General features: G+C 37.3%; 1 protein-coding gene across 10 annotated transcripts in view; it reads left to right on the top strand.

The window, feature by feature from the left end:
• The window catches only part of LOC137239827 (serine-rich adhesin for platelets), a 133,448-nt gene extending 112,869 nt beyond the window's left edge, over positions 1–20,579 (top strand). For 9 of the 10 annotated variants that reach the window (XM_067765536.1, XM_067765528.1, XM_067765532.1 and 6 more), the window contains 2 exons: positions 10,950–12,738; positions 15,397–20,579. In XM_067765536.1, the coding sequence (XP_067621637.1) occupies positions 10,950–12,738; positions 15,397–15,968 (2,361 nt within the window). In that variant the 3' untranslated portion in view covers positions 15,969–20,579. Of the gene's footprint in view, positions 1–10,949; positions 12,739–13,704; positions 13,861–15,396 lie in introns of all 10 variants that reach the window. The other variant, XR_010949495.1, reaches the window with a different exon arrangement.
• The last annotated feature ends 317 nt before the right edge of the window (positions 20,580–20,896 follow it).

The raw sequence follows: 20,896 nt of genomic DNA, 5'->3' as shown, positions 1-20,896 counted from the left end.
AACCACCGCCTGAGGTTTACGCAATTTGTGTGAAAGTTTGAACAAAATCGACCGACGCATCTCTTCAAACACCGGCGACCAACTAACACACATTTTAGCCTTTCCTTTTATATATATAGATTTTTATTTTTCATACTTCACTATAATATTAAAACGAAAGGCAGATATTCGTTGCTTTTGAAATTCGGCTTAAAAATTGCACATGGAAAAACTAAAGACTCTCCTAAAAAAAAAAAAAAAAATGTCTTAGTACCTATAAATCACGGGCCTATAAAAAAAAATAAATGTAAGGCGCGATAACCTCCGAAGAGATCTAAGGCCGAGCTTCTCTTCCAATTTGCGTCGTGCTCCTCTTGATTTTTCCCTACAAATTGGCCGGACGGGACCTACATGTTTTATGCCGACTCCGAACGGCATCTGCAAGGCAGATGAGTTTTCACTGAGAGCTTTTCATGGCAGAAATACAATCGGAGCGCTTGCCAGACACTGCCGAGGGGCGACCCCGCTTAGAAAAATTTTCTTCTAATTGAAAAATCTTATTTCTAAAATTTTGATGTTGCTTTGCCCGGGAGTTGAACCCAGGGCATACGGTGTGATAGGCGGAGCACGCTACCATCACACCACGGTGGCCACTAGGCCACGGGCCTATAAGCACGTTATTTAATTAAACACCAACCAATTACACGGAAGTATATCCGCACCACCTGAAAATATGAGTGCCGCTGCGTATACGTAACATGTTATTATTACGTATAAACATTTAAAAAAACTGCAATAAAATAATATTGCGACTATAAAGAGAAAACCAAAAATACTAATGGAAAAATATAGGATATAAAAAAATGTTGTGTTAAAAAAAATATTACATAGAATAAGATATAGAATAAAATAATAAATATAGATATAGAAATAATAATAAATAGAGATATAGAATTAAAATATAAATAAAATATAGAATTAGATATAGAATTAAAAATTAAATTAAAGAAAGACTTTAAAATACTACAACAGAAAAAAGAAAAATTTCGAAATAGGTTGGTAGTGGCAATTGGCACGGATGTGGGTGTGAGTGTGAAAGAGTGATATGGAGTGGGAGTATTAGAGTGTGATAGAGAGGGAGATAGAGAGAATAAGAGAAGGGCAGGAATAGGGAGGCGATATAAAGGGTTAAACAGAAGGGGATGGGAAAAAGATCGATAAAGAGTAAGGACCACTTGTCAAACGCAGGCAAGCCAATTTTGGTAATAAATCAAATAAAAAAGTAAACGAAATGAAATAATTAATAAAATAACTATAAGTATGAAAAATAAAAAATAAATAAAAAACATGGAAATATAATAAAAAACGAAAAAAACGTTAATGAAAAAATAAATAAACAAGTAAGGAAGGCTAAGTTCGGGTGTAACCGAACATTACATACTCAGTTGAGAGCTGTGGAGACAAAGTAAGGGAAATCACCATATTGTAAAAGGAACCTAGGGTAACCCTGGAATGTGTTTGTATGACATGTGTATCAAATGGAAGGTATTAAAGAGTATTTTAAGAGGAAGTGGGCCATAGATCTATATATGGACGCCATTTAGGGATATCGCCATAAAGGTGGACTAGGCCTGACTCGAGAATTTGTTTGTATGATGGGTATCAAATGAAATGTGTTAATGATAATTTTAAAAGGAAGTGGGCCTAAGCTCTATAGGTGGACGTCTTTTCGAGATATCGCCATAAAGGTGGACCAGGGGTGACTCTAGAATTAATTTTGTACGATATGGGTATCAAATGAAAGGTATTGATGAGTATTTTAAAAGAGCGTGGGTCTAAGTTCTATAGATGTACGCCTTTTCGAGATATCGCCATAAAGATGGACCAGGGGTGACTCTAGAATTTGTTTGTAAGGTATGAGTATCAAATGAAAGGTGTTAATGAGTATTTTAAGAGGGCGTGGGTCTTAGTTCTATAGGTGGACGCCTTTTCGAGATATATCCATAAAGGTAGACCAGGGTGACTCTAGAATTTGTTTGTACGATATGAGTATCAAATGAAAGGTGTTAATGAGTATTTTAAAAGGGAGTGGGCCTTAGATCTATAGGTGGATGCCCTTTCGAGATATCGCCATAAAGGTGGGCCAGGGGTGACTCTAGAATTTTTGTGTACGATATGGGTATCAAATGAAAGGTGTTAATGAGTATTTTAAAAGGGTGTGGGCCTTAGTTCTATAGGTGGACGCCTTTTCGAGATATTGCCATAAAGGTGGACCAGGGGTGACTCTAGAATTTGTTTGTACGATATGGGTATCAAATGAAAGGTGTTAATGAGTATTTTAAAAGGGAGTGGGCCTTAGATCTATAGGTGGATGCCCTTTCGAGATATCGCCATAAAGGTGGGCCAGGGGTGACTCTAGAATTTTTGTGTACGATATGGGTATCAAATGAAAGGTGTTAATGAGTATTTTAAAAGGGTGTGGGCCTTAGTTCTATAGGTGGACGCCTTTTCGAGATATTGCCATAAAGGTGGACCAGGGTGACTCTAGAATTTGTTTGTACGATATGAGTATCAAATGAAAGGTGTTAATGAGTATTTTAAAAGGGAGTGGGCCTTAGATCTATAGGTGGACGCCTTTTCGAGATATCGCCATAAACGTGGACCAGGGGTGACTCTAGAATTTGTTTGTACGATATGGGTATCAAATGAAAGGTGTTAATGAGTATTTTAAAAGGAAGTGGGCCTAAGCTCTATAGGTGGACGCCTTTTCGAGATATTGCCATAAAGGTGGACCAGGGGTGACTATAGAATTTGTTGGTACTATATGGGTATCAAATGAAAGGTGTTAATGAGTATTTTAAAAGGGAGTGGGCCTAAGTTCTATAGGTGGACGCATTTCGGAATATCGTTATAAAAGTGGACCTGGGTTGACTCTAGAATGCGTTTGTACAATATGGGTGTCAAACGAAAAGTGTAATAAGTGTTTGTACAATATGGGTGTCAAACGAAAAGTGTAATAAGTGTTTTAAAAGGGAGTGGGCCTTTGTTCTATGGGTGGACGCCTTTTCGGGATATCGCCATAAACGTGGACCAGGGGTGACTCTAGAATGCGTTTGTACAATATGGGTATCAAATGAAAGGTGCTAATGAGTATTTTAAAAGGGTGTGGGCCTTAGTTCTATAGGTTGACGCCTTTTCGAGATATCGCCATAAAGGTGGACCAGGGGTTACTCTAGAATTTGTTTGTACGATATGGGTATCAAATGAAAGGTGTTAATGAGTATTTTAAAAGGGCGTGGGTCTTAGTTCTATAGGTGGACGCCTTTTCGAGATATATCCATAAAGGTAGACCAGGGTGACTCTAGAATTTGTTTGTACGATATGAGTATCAAATGAAAGGTGTTAATGAGTATTTTAAAAGGGAGTGGGCCTTAGATCTATAGGTGGATGCCCTTTCGAGATATCGCCATAAAGGTGGGCCAGGGGTGACTCTAGAATTTTTGTGTACGATATGGGTATCAAATGAAAGGTGTTAATGAGTATTTTAAAAGGGTGTGGGCCTTAGTTCTATAGGTGGACGCCTTTTCGAGATATTGCCATAAAGGTGGACCAGGGGTGACTCTAGAATTTGTTTGTACGATATGGGTATCAAATGAAAGGTGTTAATGAGTATTTTAAAAGGGCGTGGGCCTTAGTTCTATAGGTGGACGCCTTTTCGAGATATCGACATGAAGGTGGACCAGGGGTGACTCTAGAATTTGTTTATACGATATGGGTATCAAATGAAAGGTGTTAATGAGTATTTTAAAAGGGAGTGGGCCTTAGTTCTATAGGTGGATGCCTTTTCGAGATATCGCCATAAAGGTAGGCCAGGGGTGACTCTAGAATGTTTTTGTACGATATGGGTATCAAATGAAAGGTGTTAATGAGTATTTTAAAAAGGCGTGGGCCTTAGTTCTATAGGTGGACGCCTTTTCGAGATATCGACATGAAGGTGGACCAGGGGTGACTCTAGAATTTGTTTGTACTATATGGGTATCAAATTAAAGGTATTAATGAGGGTTTTAAAAGGGAGTGGCGCTTAGTTGTATATGTGAAGGCGTTTTCGAGATATCTACCTAAATGTGGACCAGGGTGATCCAGAACATCATCTGTCGGGTACCGCTAATTTATTTATATATGTAATACCACGTACAGTATTCCTTCCAAAATTCCAAGGGCTTTTGATTTCGCCCTGCAAAACTTTTTCATTTTCTTCTACTTAATATGGTAGGTGTCACACCCATTTTACCAAGTTTTTTTCTAAAGTTATATTTTGCGTCAATAGACCAATAAAATTACCATGTTTCATTGCTTTTTTTGTATTTGGTATATAATTATGGCATTTTTTTCATTTTTCGTAATTTTCGATATCGAAAAAGTGGGCGTGGTCATAGTCGGATTTCGGCCATTTTTTACACCAATACAAAGTGAGTTCAGATAAGGACGTGAGCTGAGTTTAGTAAAGATATATCGATTTTTGCTCAAGTTATCGTGTTAACGGCCGAGCGGAAGGACAGACGATCGGCTGTGTATAAAAACTGGGCGTGGCTTCAACCGATTTCGCCCTTTTTCACAGAAAACATTTATCGTCCTAGGAGCTAAGCTTCTACCAATTTTCACAAGGATTGGTTAATTTTTGTTCGACTTATGGCATTAAAAGCATCCTAGACAAATTAAATGAAAAAGGGCGGAGCTACGCCCATTTTGAAATTTTCTTTTATTTTTGTATTTTGTTGCACCATATCATTACTGGAGTTGAATGTTGGCATAATTTACTTATATGCTGTAAAGATATTAACTTTTCTTTTAAAATTTGAATTAAAAAAAAATTTTTTTTTAAAAGTGGGCGTGGTCGTTCTTCGATTTTGCTAATTTTTATTAAGCAGACATAAAGTAATAAGAGTAACGTTCCTGCCAAATTTCATCATGATATCTTCAACGACTGGCAAATTACAGCTTGCAAAACTTCTAAATTACCTTCATTTAAAAGTGGGCGGTGCCACGCCCATTGTCCAAAATTTTACTAGTTTTCTATTCTGCGTCATAAGCTCAACTCACCTACCAAGTTTCATCGCTTAATGCGTATTTGGTAATGAATTATCGCACCTTTTCGATTTTTCGAAATTTTCGATATCGAAAAAGTGGGCGTGGTTATTGTCCGATATCGTCCATTTTAAATATCGATCTGAGATGAGTGCCCAGGAACCTACATACCAAATACCAATCACCCCACGCTCTTTACTGTGAATTAAGTTATTCTGTTAATAACTTAAGTTTTATTATAATTTTATTTTGAGGTGATTAACTATAAACGATTGTTTGACCTTCCACTACTGTTATATAAACTCTTTTTAATTGAAAATTATTTTCTATTTTTTAGTTCGGTTTGCTATAAAAGCGTGTTTTTTTTAGTTTTTTTAACTATTATTTATTTTAAATTTTTTAGTTCAAGTAATTTTAAAAGTTTTAGTCGAGAGTGATGAAACCTCGAAACGCCAGCGGTCCATGGATGAATCCAACTCCACGGCACCGAAAAGGGCCAAGACGCAGGGAGGCTGGACGCGGTCTTTCGCCGAATTGCCAAGGGTCGGCAGATCATTGGCAATATAGACGAGAGCAGTGAAGATGGCAGGCTCCCGAAACAACAGTGGAAGTGGATCGAGGCCGCGCTCGCTACGGTGGCCGTTAAGGTTAAGAAAGACAACCCTGTTCTACCGCCATTTTACACCGATGCAGGGTGATTCCAGGGCAATGTCAAGCTAATTGCTTGTGACGACACCAGGTCGGTAAACCTCTATAGGGCCGCCGTCACGCTGATAGGGGTGGTATATCCGGGCGCGCACCTCAAGGTAGTGGAGGCGCATGATATCCCCTCACGACCAAGGGCTAGAGCCTGGGTTCCAGTGACGCCGACGGACCCAGCTGACATCCTGGAGCTGCTCCAGGAGAACAACCCGCCAGAGGTCAACCCGGATAAAACCGAACTTGATCTCTTCACGAGGAGGTACAAAGTACCAAATCTTACACCGTCAAGAATTGGGGGTACGTTCTTAACGTTTAGCGATCAAGTCAAGTATTTCGGAGTCATTCTGGATAGGAAGCTATTATGGAGAGACCATATAGTGGAGGATTCCAAGAAGGTAGTAGCAGAACTGTTCATCTGCAAGAGGGCAATTGGCACCTCCTGGGGATTCTCCCCTAAGGTGAACTACTGTATTTACACAGCCATAGTGCGCCCGATTCTTCTTTATGGTGCCTTGGTCTGGTGGCCTGCACTAGCTAAAAGTACCTATCTTAAAATGCTTCAAAAGGTGCAACGGAGTTCGGAGCTCTACATTACCGGGGCTCTCGGCTCCACTCCAGATTCCGTTACATACATACATGGATACATAGATACATGGAGAGATACAGGCCAAGCTAATAAAAGCGTGTTAAAAAGGGCTCCAGTATACTCTTTCGTAGATGTGCCATGCATCCACTTCTATCATTAATAAAGGAATGCGTTTTTCGCATTATGTGCAGGGTTTCAAATCTATGGCCATTTGGGGTGGTCATAAGTTCAATTGATCTTATGTCCGTTAACCTTATGTGACCCCACCATCACATTATTGCATTTTCATCGAGCCTTGATAAGTGTGCAAAGTTTCAATCAAACTTATGACCATTCAAAGTGGTAATAAAGCCAATTGACCTTATGGCCTTTGACCTTATGTCACCACACCATCACATTAATGTATAGTCATCGAGCCTTGATACGTGTGCAATGTTTCAATCAAACTTATGGCTATTCAAAGTGGTAATAAGGCCAATTGACCTTATGGCAGCTGACCTTATGTCACCAAACCATCACATTAATGCATTGTCATCGAGCCTTGATACGTGTGCAAAGTTTCAATCAAACTTATGGCCATTCAAAGTGGCAAAAAGGCCAATTGACCTTATGGCCGTTGACCTTATGTCACCACACCTTCACATTAATGCATTTTCATCGAGCCTTGATACGTGTGCAAAGTTTCAATCAAACTTAGGGCCACTCAAAGTGGTAATAAGGCCAATTGACCTTATGGCCGTTGACCTTATGTCACCACACCATCACACTAATGCATTGTCATCGAGCCTTGATACGTGTGCAAAGTTTCAATCAAACGTATGGCCACTTAAAGTGGTAATAAGGCCAATTGACCTTATGGCCGTAGACCTTATGTCACCACACCATCACACTAATGCATTTTCATCGAGCCGTGATACGTGCGCAAAGTTTCAATCAAACTTATGGCCATTCAAAGTGGTAATAAGGCCAATTGACCTTATGGCCGTTGACCTTAAGTCACGACACCATCACATTGATGCATTGTCATCGAGCCTTGATACATTTGCAAAGTTTCAATCAAACTAATGGCCAGTTAAAGTGGTAATAAGGCCAATTGACTTTATGGCCGTCGACCTTATGTCACCACACGATCACATTAATGCATTGTCAGCCGTGATACGTATGCAAAGTTTCAATCAAACTTATGGCCATTTAAAGTGGTAATAAGGCCAATTGACCTTATGGCCGTTGACCTTATGTCACCACACGATCACACTAATGCATTGTCATCGAGCCGTGATACGTATGCAAAGTTCCAATCAAAATTATGGCCATTCAAAGTGGTAATAAGGCGAATTGACCTTATGGCCGTTGACCTTATGTCACCACACCATCACATTAATGCATTGTCATTGGTCCTTGATACGTATGCAAAGTTTCAAATTAATCAGACTTCTAGAAACCGGTGAAAATTAAGCTCAAAGATTCCGTTACATACAGGCCAAGCTAATAAAAGCGTGTTAATAAGAAACATGTAGAACAAATGATAACAAAATCCAGTATTACCTAATACTATGTTCAAACAGAAGAATAAATTGAGGCAATTTCGATTTAAATTGCGTGGTGTCCATACAACTCAATTTAGCTTAGACAATAGTAATTTGATAGCTGGTTGGCTCATCTCTACAGCAACAACATACCTTTGTTCAGACTCAGAATGTGCGTTAGTATTAGGCGAATGGAATGGAATGAAAACATAAATCTTTGAAATTTTTGTGTGTTATAAGAAAATGTGTTCAATGTTTTGTTCTCATTTTGAGTTTGCCATCTTCTTTTGACAATCCCTACTCCAGTGAAATGAAAAAAATAAAATCACTGATGAAATGAGCCAACTATAAAGTTTAGCCATGCGTAACTGACTTTTAAATCTACTCAATAAACACACTTTACGAGGTTGCATTTGCAGTTTACAATTACGCAATTTGTTTAAATTGGCAATTTATTATTGGTTGCATTAAGGCGGAGACCATTATTATTCGCCGAGCACTGTGCTGACATACATATGCTTGCATGTTCATGTGGCGACACAGCCAAAAAATATCATTTACTAGAGGACCCGGCAGACGTTATGCCCTAAATTTAGCCTATCTGCATACATTTTAATAAGCTTTTTCCGTCTGACTCTGCCCTTCTCCCTCTTCACTTTTTCCTAATCCTTTTATTCACTCCTCCCTCCGTCTTTTCCGCTTCGTCTATCTCCATCTTCGTCTCATTCTATCTTTTTCTCCTTCTCTCTTTTCTCTTTCAATTTCTTCTCATTCTTCTGCATCCCTTATTGCCTGTCCCAGAGGGTGGTATGTATTTTATTCCAGTCCCAGTCCCACTCCGAGTCTCAGTCCCAGTCCTAGTCTTAATCCCAGTCCGTCTCTGGATAATATATTACTCTGTACTAAAGCACCCATCAACAGCTTTCATTTGATATCCATATTGTATAAACACTGTCTAGGCATTCACTGGCCCACGTTTTGGCCTATATCTCGAGACCCTGTACGTCGATCGCAACCAAACCTATGTAGTAACCACCGCGTGAGGTTTACGCAATTTGTGTGAAAGTTTGAACAAAATCGACCGACGCATCTCTTCAAACACCGGCGACCAACTAACACACATTTTAGCCTTTCCTTTTATATATATAGATTTTTATTTTTCATACTTCACTATAATATTAAAACGAAAGGCAGATATTCGTTGCTTTTGAAATTCGGCTTAAAAATTGCACATGGAAAAACTAAAGACTCTCCTGAAAAAAAAAAAAAAAAAATGTCTTAGTACCTATAAATCACGGGCGTATAAGCACGTCATTTAATTAAACACCAACCAATTACACGGAAGTATATCCGCACCACCTGAAAATATGAGTGCCGCTGCGTATACGTAACATTTTATTATTACGTATAAACATTTAAAAAAACTGCAATAAAATAATATTGCGACTATAAAGCGAGATATAACCTATCCTATGGTTCAAGTTAGATCAAACTACACATGGTGTGCAAAACAAATTCAAAATCGGTTCAGTAGTTTAGGAGTGCATCGGGAACAAACATAGTGACACGCCATTTTTATATATTAAGATAAAAATATTAAAAAACAAAGGTCCAAGAATGGAACCCTGCGGAACACTTTGGGCTAGGTACTTGATCCCCGAAATATCATGACCAGTATTTACAAATTAAAATCTTACTGTTAAACAACTCTCCATTATGATCACTGCACTGCTAGTTAAACATGCTTCAAGTTTATAAGAAAGTAACGCGTGATCAATTATATCAAAAACTTTCGAAAAATGAATGAGTTTTCATCGAAAGGTATGCGTATTTCATCAAAAATTTTAAGTGGCGCCGTTGTACAACTATGCTTGGGCCTGAGGCCCGACTGGAAAGCTGCAAGAAGATTGTTTCTAGAGATATGGAAGTTTATTTGTTCTGCTAATAGTTTTTCAAAAACCTTCGACGGCGCGGGCAAGATAACTAATAGGTCGATAATCAGAAACGGGGTTTGCAGACCTTTTCTTGGGAACGAGCGTTACTGTATCACTTTTCCACGATTAAGGAAACTGAGAAAAAAAAATTAATAAATAAAAAAGTATATAGAAAAATTAAAAGAAGTAATATTTATCATCAAAGTGATTGTTCTGGCCTTGAGCTCAAATGAAAACTTGAATTCTTTATCAATAGGCCTGTAAAACAAAAACAATTGTAAAATAAATAAATAAAAAAATAAAATAAAATAAAAAAAAATGTAAAAAAATAAAAAAAAAATGTAAAAAAATAAAAAAAAAAAATATATAAAAAAGAAGAAATAAAATAAAGTAAACTTTTTTTTATATTTTTTGTTAACCCCTATTATGGTTGACAATAATTTAAAAAGCAAATACGCGATTTCGACGAATTGGTTATTGGTCATTTGAATTCGCATACTACAATAATAGTTTTGCCGATTTGCATACAAGAATTACGATCAAATCGTTAACATTAAAAATATTGAAAGAATTTAAACGAAACCAATTCAAAAAAATATAAAGTTTTATGAAAATTAATAAAGTAAACGATTAAAATGTTTTAACATATTGCGCTGTGTTTATATGCTGCTTACCTGCTTTCGAATATTTTTTAACATGTACATTAGAGTGCTCTATAGTATAGCGAAAAATAAATATATTCTGTTTTCCGACACCATCGAAATATAATGTTTTGTTAACTTGAAGAAGGTTTAGAGGCGCCACACCGTCGTGGTATATTACTTGGAGACTTAAATGAAGTCAAAGCTGCCAATGAATGCTGAGATGTTATATTGCTAAAAAGATTGTATTAATTAATTTTATAATTCCACTGAAAATCGGCAAAATAAATCACCCTAATGTACATACATATTTACCTAAGTATTTTAACTGAATTATCCATTTCTACTATTATTTAATTTCTGTGGAACTTGCATGCTTGTTAATATGAATAACTATTGTATGTATGTATGTATGCTCTAGTGGGTATTATTTTGCCTTTGAGCTTCTATAAAAATACTGTAACTTTTTTTAACTTAGTTCCTTTTTTTCTTGCAGGTGGGTAGCGAAGCACACATGGACTATACCCGTGTACTGGAAAATGTGCGTTCAATGTGTTCGCGCAATGAAAAGACGCAGACACAATTGCAATCAGAAAAATCCGTTAATAATGGCTGCGGCTCTGCCAATAAGCGACGTAGTGGCTACTATTTGGGTTCACGCAAAATATCATTGACCTGTCATACGCGTCCAATAGTGGTTGAGACTACAACAGCTAGTAGCACACAATCGGCTTCGAATGTCAACAATAAATTGGATGCAAAACGTAAAACAGGCGCACGTTTGCGATCACCTGTGCCGAGTCCACCCACAATATCACCATCATCTTCACCGAATCGTAGCCGGTTTCAAGTGTTCCGTGTGACCGAAAGCAGTCCACTAAACTCACCACTAGCACATACACCACCATCAGAGGCATCGTCCACATCATCATTAGCCACAAATAGTAATAGTAGTAGCATTTCAATGCCAGCCTATATGCCGTATAAGAGTTCTGTGACAAGTATAATATGTGGAACAAGTTCATCGCTACCCACATCTAGTTCGCTACCATCAATGGCCACAATTACATCATCAACGCAATCGATTAAACGTTTCGCGGTATTGCCGCGCTCACGTTTTCTTGTATCAAAGATCTATGAGGATCCACGTGTGCCCTTGGCAAGTCGCTCGTTACCTCCAATAACACCACCGATCCACTTGCCACCAACACCAATGTGTAAACATGCACCAGAAAGCGCAAAGTTAGCCATATTTAGTGCTGCCTCAGAATCGAAAACAGCGGTCACCGCACCAGTTAAAACCAAAGTAACCGAAGGCAAATCAACAGTGAGTGTATCGCTTGACGCAAAAGTAATAACCATGAGTATATGTAGTGGCGATACCAATACCAATGATAGTATGCAGGCTACACAACTTATTGTCACACCACCTTCACCCGCCATTTTGGAAGAGAGTGGGAGTGGCAGCACAAATATTACTGAATTTAATCAGAATGTTAATACAAAACTAACTGATAGTACAAATGCAGAAGCCCAAAAGCATACGCAACAATTCGAAGAACAACAACAATCAGAAGTGCAGTCACAAACGACAACACTGCCACAAACAAAACAAATGCAGCAGCAACATCAACACCTACAACAAAAAGTAGAAGAAGAACAGCCTGCGCAAATTAAAACTCCAGTATCTACGTTAGAATCCCATGGAAACACCACAAGCACCACTTCTACACCCACCCCGAGGTCTAACAATAACGAGTTGTCGCCCATTTGTTCAGCTTCGTCCTCATCTTCGTCATCTTCTACATCGCCTGCGTCATTGCATTCGAATTCTTCATCATCATCATCGACATCCTCACCATTCTCGGCTATATTTTCTAGTTCGTCGGACTCCACTGATGGCGGCAGTACTGGGGGTGGCGCAGTTTCTAGTGAGCTAAGTTTACGTGAAGAACTCTTAAATGCTACGGCAACTCGCTGTCCTCTTGCCGTTTTTAATGATAATGATATAACGCTCACTAAGAATTCGGCTAACGAATTGACTGCACCAGTGGCACCAGCAGTGGTTTCGGAGGAAGCACAACAACGCCAACGCAAAGTATCCTGGATAGCTAACCCAGGTGCTGTGGATAAATTGCGTTCGCTGTTCTTTCAACGCAGTTCATCGCCGGAGCCCCAAGCGGCAGCAGTTGGTTCGCCCCCGCCGCAACAAGCAGTTGCGACAACTTCCGCATCTAGCATCTCTAATATAGGTAGCACGACTGTTGCTGTTAATAATGCTACAGGTAAGAAATATAATGCTGTTTTGTAAATATGTTTATATATAATTTTCGGAAGTGGAATCCTAAAGTAAACTGTATATTACTGTGTATTTACCTCCGGAGCCTGAAAATGCTGTCCCATATTTTTGGCTCCTATACAGTCTGAATACTACTACCACTGTGGCCCACTTGCATAACTGCAAGTAAGTTTGTTTAGCTCAGAGTTACTTTTAAAATATTGTCAAAAATGTATGGGTTTAACCCCTCATGTCAAGTTAACTCTGAGTTAAAAAGATAACTTGCCCTCCTGCAAGTGGGCCTGAGTGGTTTTGTAAATGTCATCATTATGACCAAATTCACTAGCGGTTTTACCTATGAACCTTGCCTTATGCAAGTCTGCATGATCTGTATAATTAACAACGGTGTTTCTGTAATCGCTCATTATAAAATAGAACGACGCTACTTATATGAGCTATCAAATCCTTGGTTGAAAATCGAATGAGCCTTAATTACCTAGTGCTATGCAAATCATCTATACGAATGTAGTACATTTCCCTTTAGATCAGGCATGCTTAACCAACGAACCGATATCATTTCGTTACGATAATCAACGTTAATAAACGAAACAAAGTCATTTCGTTTCGTTTATTAACGTTAAGAACGTCAAATTAACGTTAATTTTACGTTCTTAACGTTAATAAACGAAACGAAATGACTTTGTTTCGTTTATTAACGTTAATTATCGTAAAGAAATGATATCGGTTCGTTGGTTAAGCATGCCTGCTTTAGATATAGAATCTATATTTCAAAATTCTTTGAAATTGTTATCCCTTTCCTCTGTTGATTTTGAGAACGAGTTGGTTGGTTGTGCAGGAGTATTATTGCATGTTTTTGAGAGTACTGACAGTTACAAATTACATGACTTGTAAAGTAGCTGCCATTGATCGGGTTATGCTTATTCTAAACCTACAGTACGCTTTATTTTTCTAGAGAATAAGATCACTCGCTGACAACACCTGTTTAATATTTCTTGATCTATATATTTCATTACTGAGCTACGCTGATTTCGCCGACCGCTGGTACTGTCTATATTTGGGCTCGTATCGTGTTATACGATCACGTATCGAAACCAATTTTATTCAAAAGGTAAATATGAATCTGCCAAGCTTTTCGTAAACATGATAACACATTATGCATCTAATAAGTAGTTTTAGCCACTGTTTCGCGCATTATCTTATTCCCAAACACTGTTTCAGTGCTATTGCGATTCAAAAAATTGAATTCGATCACGGATCGTAAGCACGATACGGGCCCCGTGCCTTAATGACATTAAGGGCGTTGGTAGTGCTATGCATTTTTTCAAAAACTAAGGTGTTGACTGGCTAGCCGACGATTGTCGACAAAAAAAGGGTTTCCAACGTTTTCGCTACTGGCGAAAGGAGGAATGAATAAGACACTTCTTGGTCAGCTGATTTTGCAGGCTTAACTAATTTTACCGGAATAACAAAAGAACACAGTACTGTGCAGTGAAAAATTAAAATCATGCGCTAGGTAGCTGAATCTTTCATCAACAAGGTGTTTTAATACTGGTACGGCTATTTCCTCAGAGCTTCTGTGGCCATGATGTTTATATGCGCGCCATCTAGCATACTGTGATATCAAGGAGTTCTTCCCATCTTATAACTTCTCCACACCTGCGGAGATAAATCTAGGAGAGTTTCTTTTGCTTTTTGATGCATGTTCAAAATTATGTGTGTATAGATTCAAAACGGTACTCGCGTTGTTAATTTATGTCGCAGCCCATCAAAATCACCTGTTTACCCGTTGTAAGAACACTCGTGACTACTTTGACCACTGCAACGTTGCAACTGCAGTAAATTGGTTAATTTCTTTCCCTAGGTAGTTACGTATTGTAACAAATTTTGGGATATCCTTGTTGTTATACACCTGCAAACGTTCGAATCGCTAAATTGTTGAATAAATAACTCCAATATTCAGTAATGCAAAATTGTCCTTATTATACTACTTTGAGAGTACTTCACAATGACACATACTTCACAACTAATTGCGTGTTTGAATCAAACTTAATCGTTATTACTCAGCTTGCGCTGCTTTTATACTCTCCGTGTCTCGTCTGCAAATTTCTCCAAATGTCTAGACGTTACGAGCTTGGTTACGAGCTATATACGTTATATTTGTAGTTTATATCCATATGCGTGTGTATGTGTGAGAAACTACTTCGGCTTATGACTACATGTGTGTGTGTAAGGGATACCTCTTCGTCGCTTTCTATATAAGTGTTGCGTGATTATTTACTAACAGCCTAGTGATGTCAACATTCGCCACAATATCAATAAACTAATCACTTAGAAGGGCAATCAAATTCTTCGAGTGAAGGAAAAGCACTTGTAATTGAACCAAAACTCGAGAAATTGATTCCACAACACGTCTTGCACGGTTGAGATTCTCTAAATGCTTGTTGGCATCTTTGAAATCCTCCTCTAGGTTGTCATCTCTCTCTGCTCGAATGCTACTTCAAAACACATTAGGTGAAGCTATGGTTAGCTATTCCTCTGCAGATGTACATACATATACTATTTCCGTAAATATAGGGTAGAGATATATTTTTGACACTAGTAAACTTTTTTAATTTATTTAACATACTCTTTCTATGTTTTCTAGCTTTCAATTTGGCCGATTGTACTTTAAGCGATGCATCGTCACAACAACTCTTACAAAAGTTCGTCCATGCCTCGCAGCAACTAGGTAAGGTATTTCGACAAAATTTGTCTTTTGGAAATGAGGCTGCAACAACAACGCATACATATACCGCTATAACAAGCGGCTCCGCTGCAACAGGTGGCATTTTATTAGACAGCGGTGAAGACAATGGTGCCGGTGGTGGTAGTAGCGCTCTTCTAACAACCGAGCAGCACAGTGCCACACTCATTCCCACCGAAATGAAACAAGAAATTAAAGAAAACATCTCACCGGAACATACAATTAATGAGGAAACATTACATAGCTATCAAAAACTAGCAGATCTTGAAGGTATAGCGCGATTTGTACAAGATCAACAACAGCAAGTAGTTGCGCCAGCATCTCTAGAAAATGTGGATTGCAAGCTTACACTAACTGATGAAATCAATGCTAAGACGATTAGTGGTAACAATGCGACGGCGTCAACTTTAATAAAAGAGGAACAAACAACAACCGGCAGTATAGCATCCAATGCTTCTACTGCCAGCACTTAAGGTTAAGGTTACTCTTCTTTTTTAACTTTAAACTTTTTAACCACAAATTTAATTATTATTAAAATTTTTTTTTTACATTTACTTAGGTTTTTTAATTAAAAAATTGGGAGTTGTATTGTTGTACACTTTTATCCATATACATATATTAAATATTAGTAATCTATACAGGCATGTACTATGTATGATATAAATGCATATAATATCTGGCAATCATGCACTTAAGTAATTTTAAATTTAGTAGAGTTTCTGTATTTTGTTGCTGGTGGAGCTCTAAGAAAGAAATTCACGGCGCTTCTATTACGCTCGCACTTTTTATATTGCAATTAACGCTTAGGCAATATAATTTACTAATTAAGTTATCAGACTAAATGAAATACGATGACGTTTTTGTTTGTGTACTATGTGTACATCTTGTGGAAGATAGCCCGATCTTGTTTAGCGAAAGATTGAAATACGCGCCCTATTTTAGAATTTGCTAAAAATATTTCATGTAACTTAGGGCCTCATTCTCTATTACGAAACGCATGCTCGTTTCGTTTCGGAGACGAATCGCTATTGTATTTGCACTATGTTAGACGATGGCAACATATCATTTGACACTTGCTTTCGCCTTCCTGTTTGACATAAAGTAACAAATGTAAAGGCCGAACGAAAATGATAGAGAATACCATTGCTAGACGAAATCTTTTGGAGGCGAATCGTTCGTCCGAGCTATCGTTCGCATTACAGAATGAAGCCCTTAATTTTGTTCGAAAACACGCTATGTCAGAACTTAGCTTAAGTGACCCTATTCCAACTGCCAATATATACTATTTTTATTGACATAACGCATATTGTGCTGTTATTTCACACTTTTGGGCTACATTCTGAAATAGAATGGATTTTGATCAAATTTAGAAACAAGTAGTTTTTCCTCATGATTCTGAGATAAATCCTTTTCAATCATTTGCAGAAATATGCATTTCTCTATCCAACAACCGAGATGGTACGATCTTCCACATAGTTGGATTGCTCTTCAAGCTTCAATTAAGAAACACAAAAAAATCTGACGACACCCGTATTAAGGTTAATTATTTTAAGTTGAATGCATGTCTTTGAAATTGTAATGATATATGGAATGCTATTATTTTGCCATTTGCATGCCTTTTCTTTTACTATTATTTTCTTCAAATTTGAGTGTGATAAGTGGGCTAAGAATAAAAGATACCAACGAAGTTTTTAAATGAGGGTACTACTGTGAGAAGGAAAGTCAAACGATTTCCTAAATGATACAGAGAGCTGGTAGAAACAACAGGCATATTTATAATATGAAAAATACAAATAAATACTTCGTGGATTTACCCCCGAGGTGATTAACGCTGAGCTTCTCTTCCAATTTGTGTCGTGCTTTTTTAATTTTTCCATGTAAGTTGCACATGTTTTCATGCCAACTCCAAACGGTAGGTACACTTTTCCCTTTTCACTTCACATATTTTTTTTCTAAATTTTGATGTTACTCAAGCGTGGACGTTCTGCAATATTCACGAGCCATACATACATTTTTCGTGGTCACAATGTATCGCAGATTTTACGCTCTATGATCACACACGATCAATACTCTTGTTCAGTCTTGATAAGCGAAAACAGAGCAGAACTTCATTTCGGGTGGCTCGTTTCAGGCGTTTTAGAATTTCACTGCATCTGTGAATCAAATATTGCCAAAAGATGTGAAATTTTAAAACGTCTGTAATGTGTGACTTAAGTGGTTGTGTTGCACACTGTTATGAGAAACTCATTAGTGGTGCCCCATGTTGGGCGTCACTTTTAAATAATATATATGTAAATTTTCGCTGTTGCAAAATTAGAGATTTTCGAAAAACAAACGTTATTTGTGAAAAACGATTTTATATCAATAAAAAATTTCATTTTGCTGCTTTTAGACTTACATGAAGACAGTTTCCGTCCAGCTCGGGCAGCGAAAATAGTTATGTACCTGAATCGTATGATAATGGCTCGCCACAAAGTTATTAGATATTTCATCTTTATTTTTATTTATTTAATTTGAACAAACGTAAAACTCGCACTTCATATATCTCTGATCTCACTTTTTACAGTTTATTGCATTTTTCCTAAAACTCCAGATATTAGGCGTGGCACAGCTATCAGATATAGCAGCAGCATTTAGTATAGGTCCTATAAAGCGTCTAGTATCCGCAAAGAAAACGGAGTTACTTTATAACATAAAGGTTTTCGGGAAACTATGGACTCGTTCAGGGGCCGCAACGTACGATCACAGATCTAAAACGATGCGACAGAAAATCATGTGATACGTCAGTCGTATAAGTTAAATGGGAGTATAACATATCGTCGCCCGCTTGCAAGAAGCATGAATGTGCCAAAATGAAAATGTTGGGAAATCAAGTTTCAAATGTACTTATATATTATACTCACACTATGCTCTTTCAACTGAGATAATTGTTCAGCTCGCATTCCTTCTATTCTCCGAGATTTAGCATATTCATTTTTCTGGCACAACAAACATTTAAAAAGCTGATCTAATTTTTAGTTAACACATATATACAAAAAAATTAAAAGTAGTAGTTAGAAGGTAAATCGGCTCATGCTTTCTATGCATTTTGATGCGCTGAATACGAATAAGCTATAAGAATTGGCCCATTTGGTCATGTTATGGCCTTAACCTCAAAAAACGTTAAAAATTCACTGCAGATTGATTTTTAAATAACATTAGGGCCAAGGCAAGACCTGCTAGGCAAATTCCGTCGGCGGATTGGGATTCGGAGCATCACAGTACTTGGGGAAAACATCCGTTGCTTTGACTTATCGAAAGTATGTATGTAAATGAAAAAAGTTACACATTCAATTCAATTTCATATATGTACACTAATGTGTTTTTATTTAAGATATTGCAAACTTAGAACTAGTTCTAATCAGAATCTTCTGAAATGTTGGGTTCGGGTAAAGCGTTGCCCTCAAGATTTTTATAAAAAGGATGATATTCTTTTGGTATAACCAGTTTTCCACACAATTTTTTCAAGTATTTTAGTTTTGATTCGAGAAGAGGCAACGGCTTTGAATAAACCGGTTCGTCTTCAATTAAACAACTATCTTTTTTTCGGATATTCAGCTATTAAAAATTCTTAATCGGTATAATTTTGTTTGAAGAATACCAGGCACGTATACGCGAACATTCGAACATACGAAAATGTGCTGTTCTTATTTTTTTCAAAAATTGTTTAGTCATATCGACGAATGTGTCATACAATGTGCCACATTCATTTTTCTGGCCCAAATTTGTGTGATTGACTTATACATTTGCGAAAATGGAATTGCAAATTATTGGGGTTTCCATGTACGTAGGAAGCTCTAGATTTAAGTAGAACCTAGAGAATCTAAAGGGTAATCCAAAGAGGCCTCTAACAAAAAATCGAAAAAATTACACATTCATGCTTCTGGCTAGCGGGCCACGATATGACAGAAATTAAATCTCGATTTATTTTGAATATTATACTCTTTTAAAACCTAAGTACGCGGAAGCATGTTTTAAAGTTGCAATAGACATAAAAAACACGAATTGGTTGTAAAAACTATCAAAAAAAAAAAAAACCAAAGAAAACCAATTCAGCGATTACGTTCAATTACTCGTTCAGGTATATCATCATGCTGAGTCATACGATCACGGGTGTTACGATTTGGCCCCAGTCTTTACAAGGTCCTCACGGACCGGCTAGTTCAACCTAATCCATTCATCATCATTAATGGCCGCTAATCTCATATTCCATCGACATCGTCAATCATTCCAAACCATAGATCAGGACTGGTAGTGTGATTTTTGTTCGTCGAGAGAGGTTTTTACTTTTCAATTGCATATTCAGTCCAAAGTAGCACTTCTTGGCAAGAGTTATTCTCCGTTTGATTTCTTCAACATAACTCATGTGTGCAGAAAACACACACCTTTTTACATATGACGAAATTCTTCATCTATCTGCATCTTATTCACAAAAGTACTCTTTACAAAAAACTAAGTTGGTATCTCTATTTGTAAATATGTAATATGGTTTAGTTCCAGACACTGAAATAAAATGATGCATTAATATGCTAATTAATTAAAACTTTAGCTCATTATTTATAAATAATTTATAATTGTATTCTTCCCGGCTATGCCCTATGTTTAAGTAAGTAATTGAAAATGAATGATAAATGTATGATATGTTGCAGCAAACTAAATAAGGAACTAAAAGACCAAGTTACTTACAGTCGTAGTTAAAAAATTAGCAGTAAAATTCACAATGAAATTGCTATCAATAATAATTTTTATTTAAAATATTGTTTTATCTATGTTTATAATCTATACATTAGACTGGGTCGATTTATTAACCGATATCGCGCTATCGATTTTTCGATAGGATTTGGGCTTAGGAAAAAAAGTTCCACTACGCATACCTAAAAAAAAATTTTCGAGCCTGTGAAATTTCATTTTTTTGACTTTTTTCGACTTTGATTTTTAAGGTTTTTTTCATGACCTACTAAAAAAAATTTCATTTGATTGTAAAATTTTCATGTATACCCTGTCCGACCCAAAAATGTCCGCTAAAAACGTTGGCGATAACAGTTTTTTGCAAAAAAAAAAAATTTTTTTTTAGCGGACATTTTTGGGTCGGACGGGGTATACATATTAGAGGTTTACGCCGATCACTTTATCGGCGGCGGCGGCGTAGGCTCTATTATTGCCGCCCACGCCGCCGCCGCCGGTATTCTTACTTTAAAAAGCTTGATTTTTCTATTTAAAAAAATAGCATTAGGAAAGGTTTTGTTTGTATGTATTTAATGAAATCAACGTGTTGGCCATTTCGGAAAGATCCGGGGTTTTTGCCTCAAGATCTCGCAGACCGTTCAAAAATTTTCAGGAGTAGCTCCTTGCGGAGGGATTG

Source organism: Eurosta solidaginis, chromosome 2, assembly GCF_040869045.1.
Source record: "Eurosta solidaginis isolate ZX-2024a chromosome 2, ASM4086904v1, whole genome shotgun sequence".
Classification (NCBI taxonomy): domain Eukaryota; kingdom Metazoa; phylum Arthropoda; class Insecta; order Diptera; family Tephritidae; genus Eurosta; species Eurosta solidaginis.
Note: the sequence above shows the minus strand (reverse complement) of the source record. Positions and strands in the feature narration are given on the sequence as shown.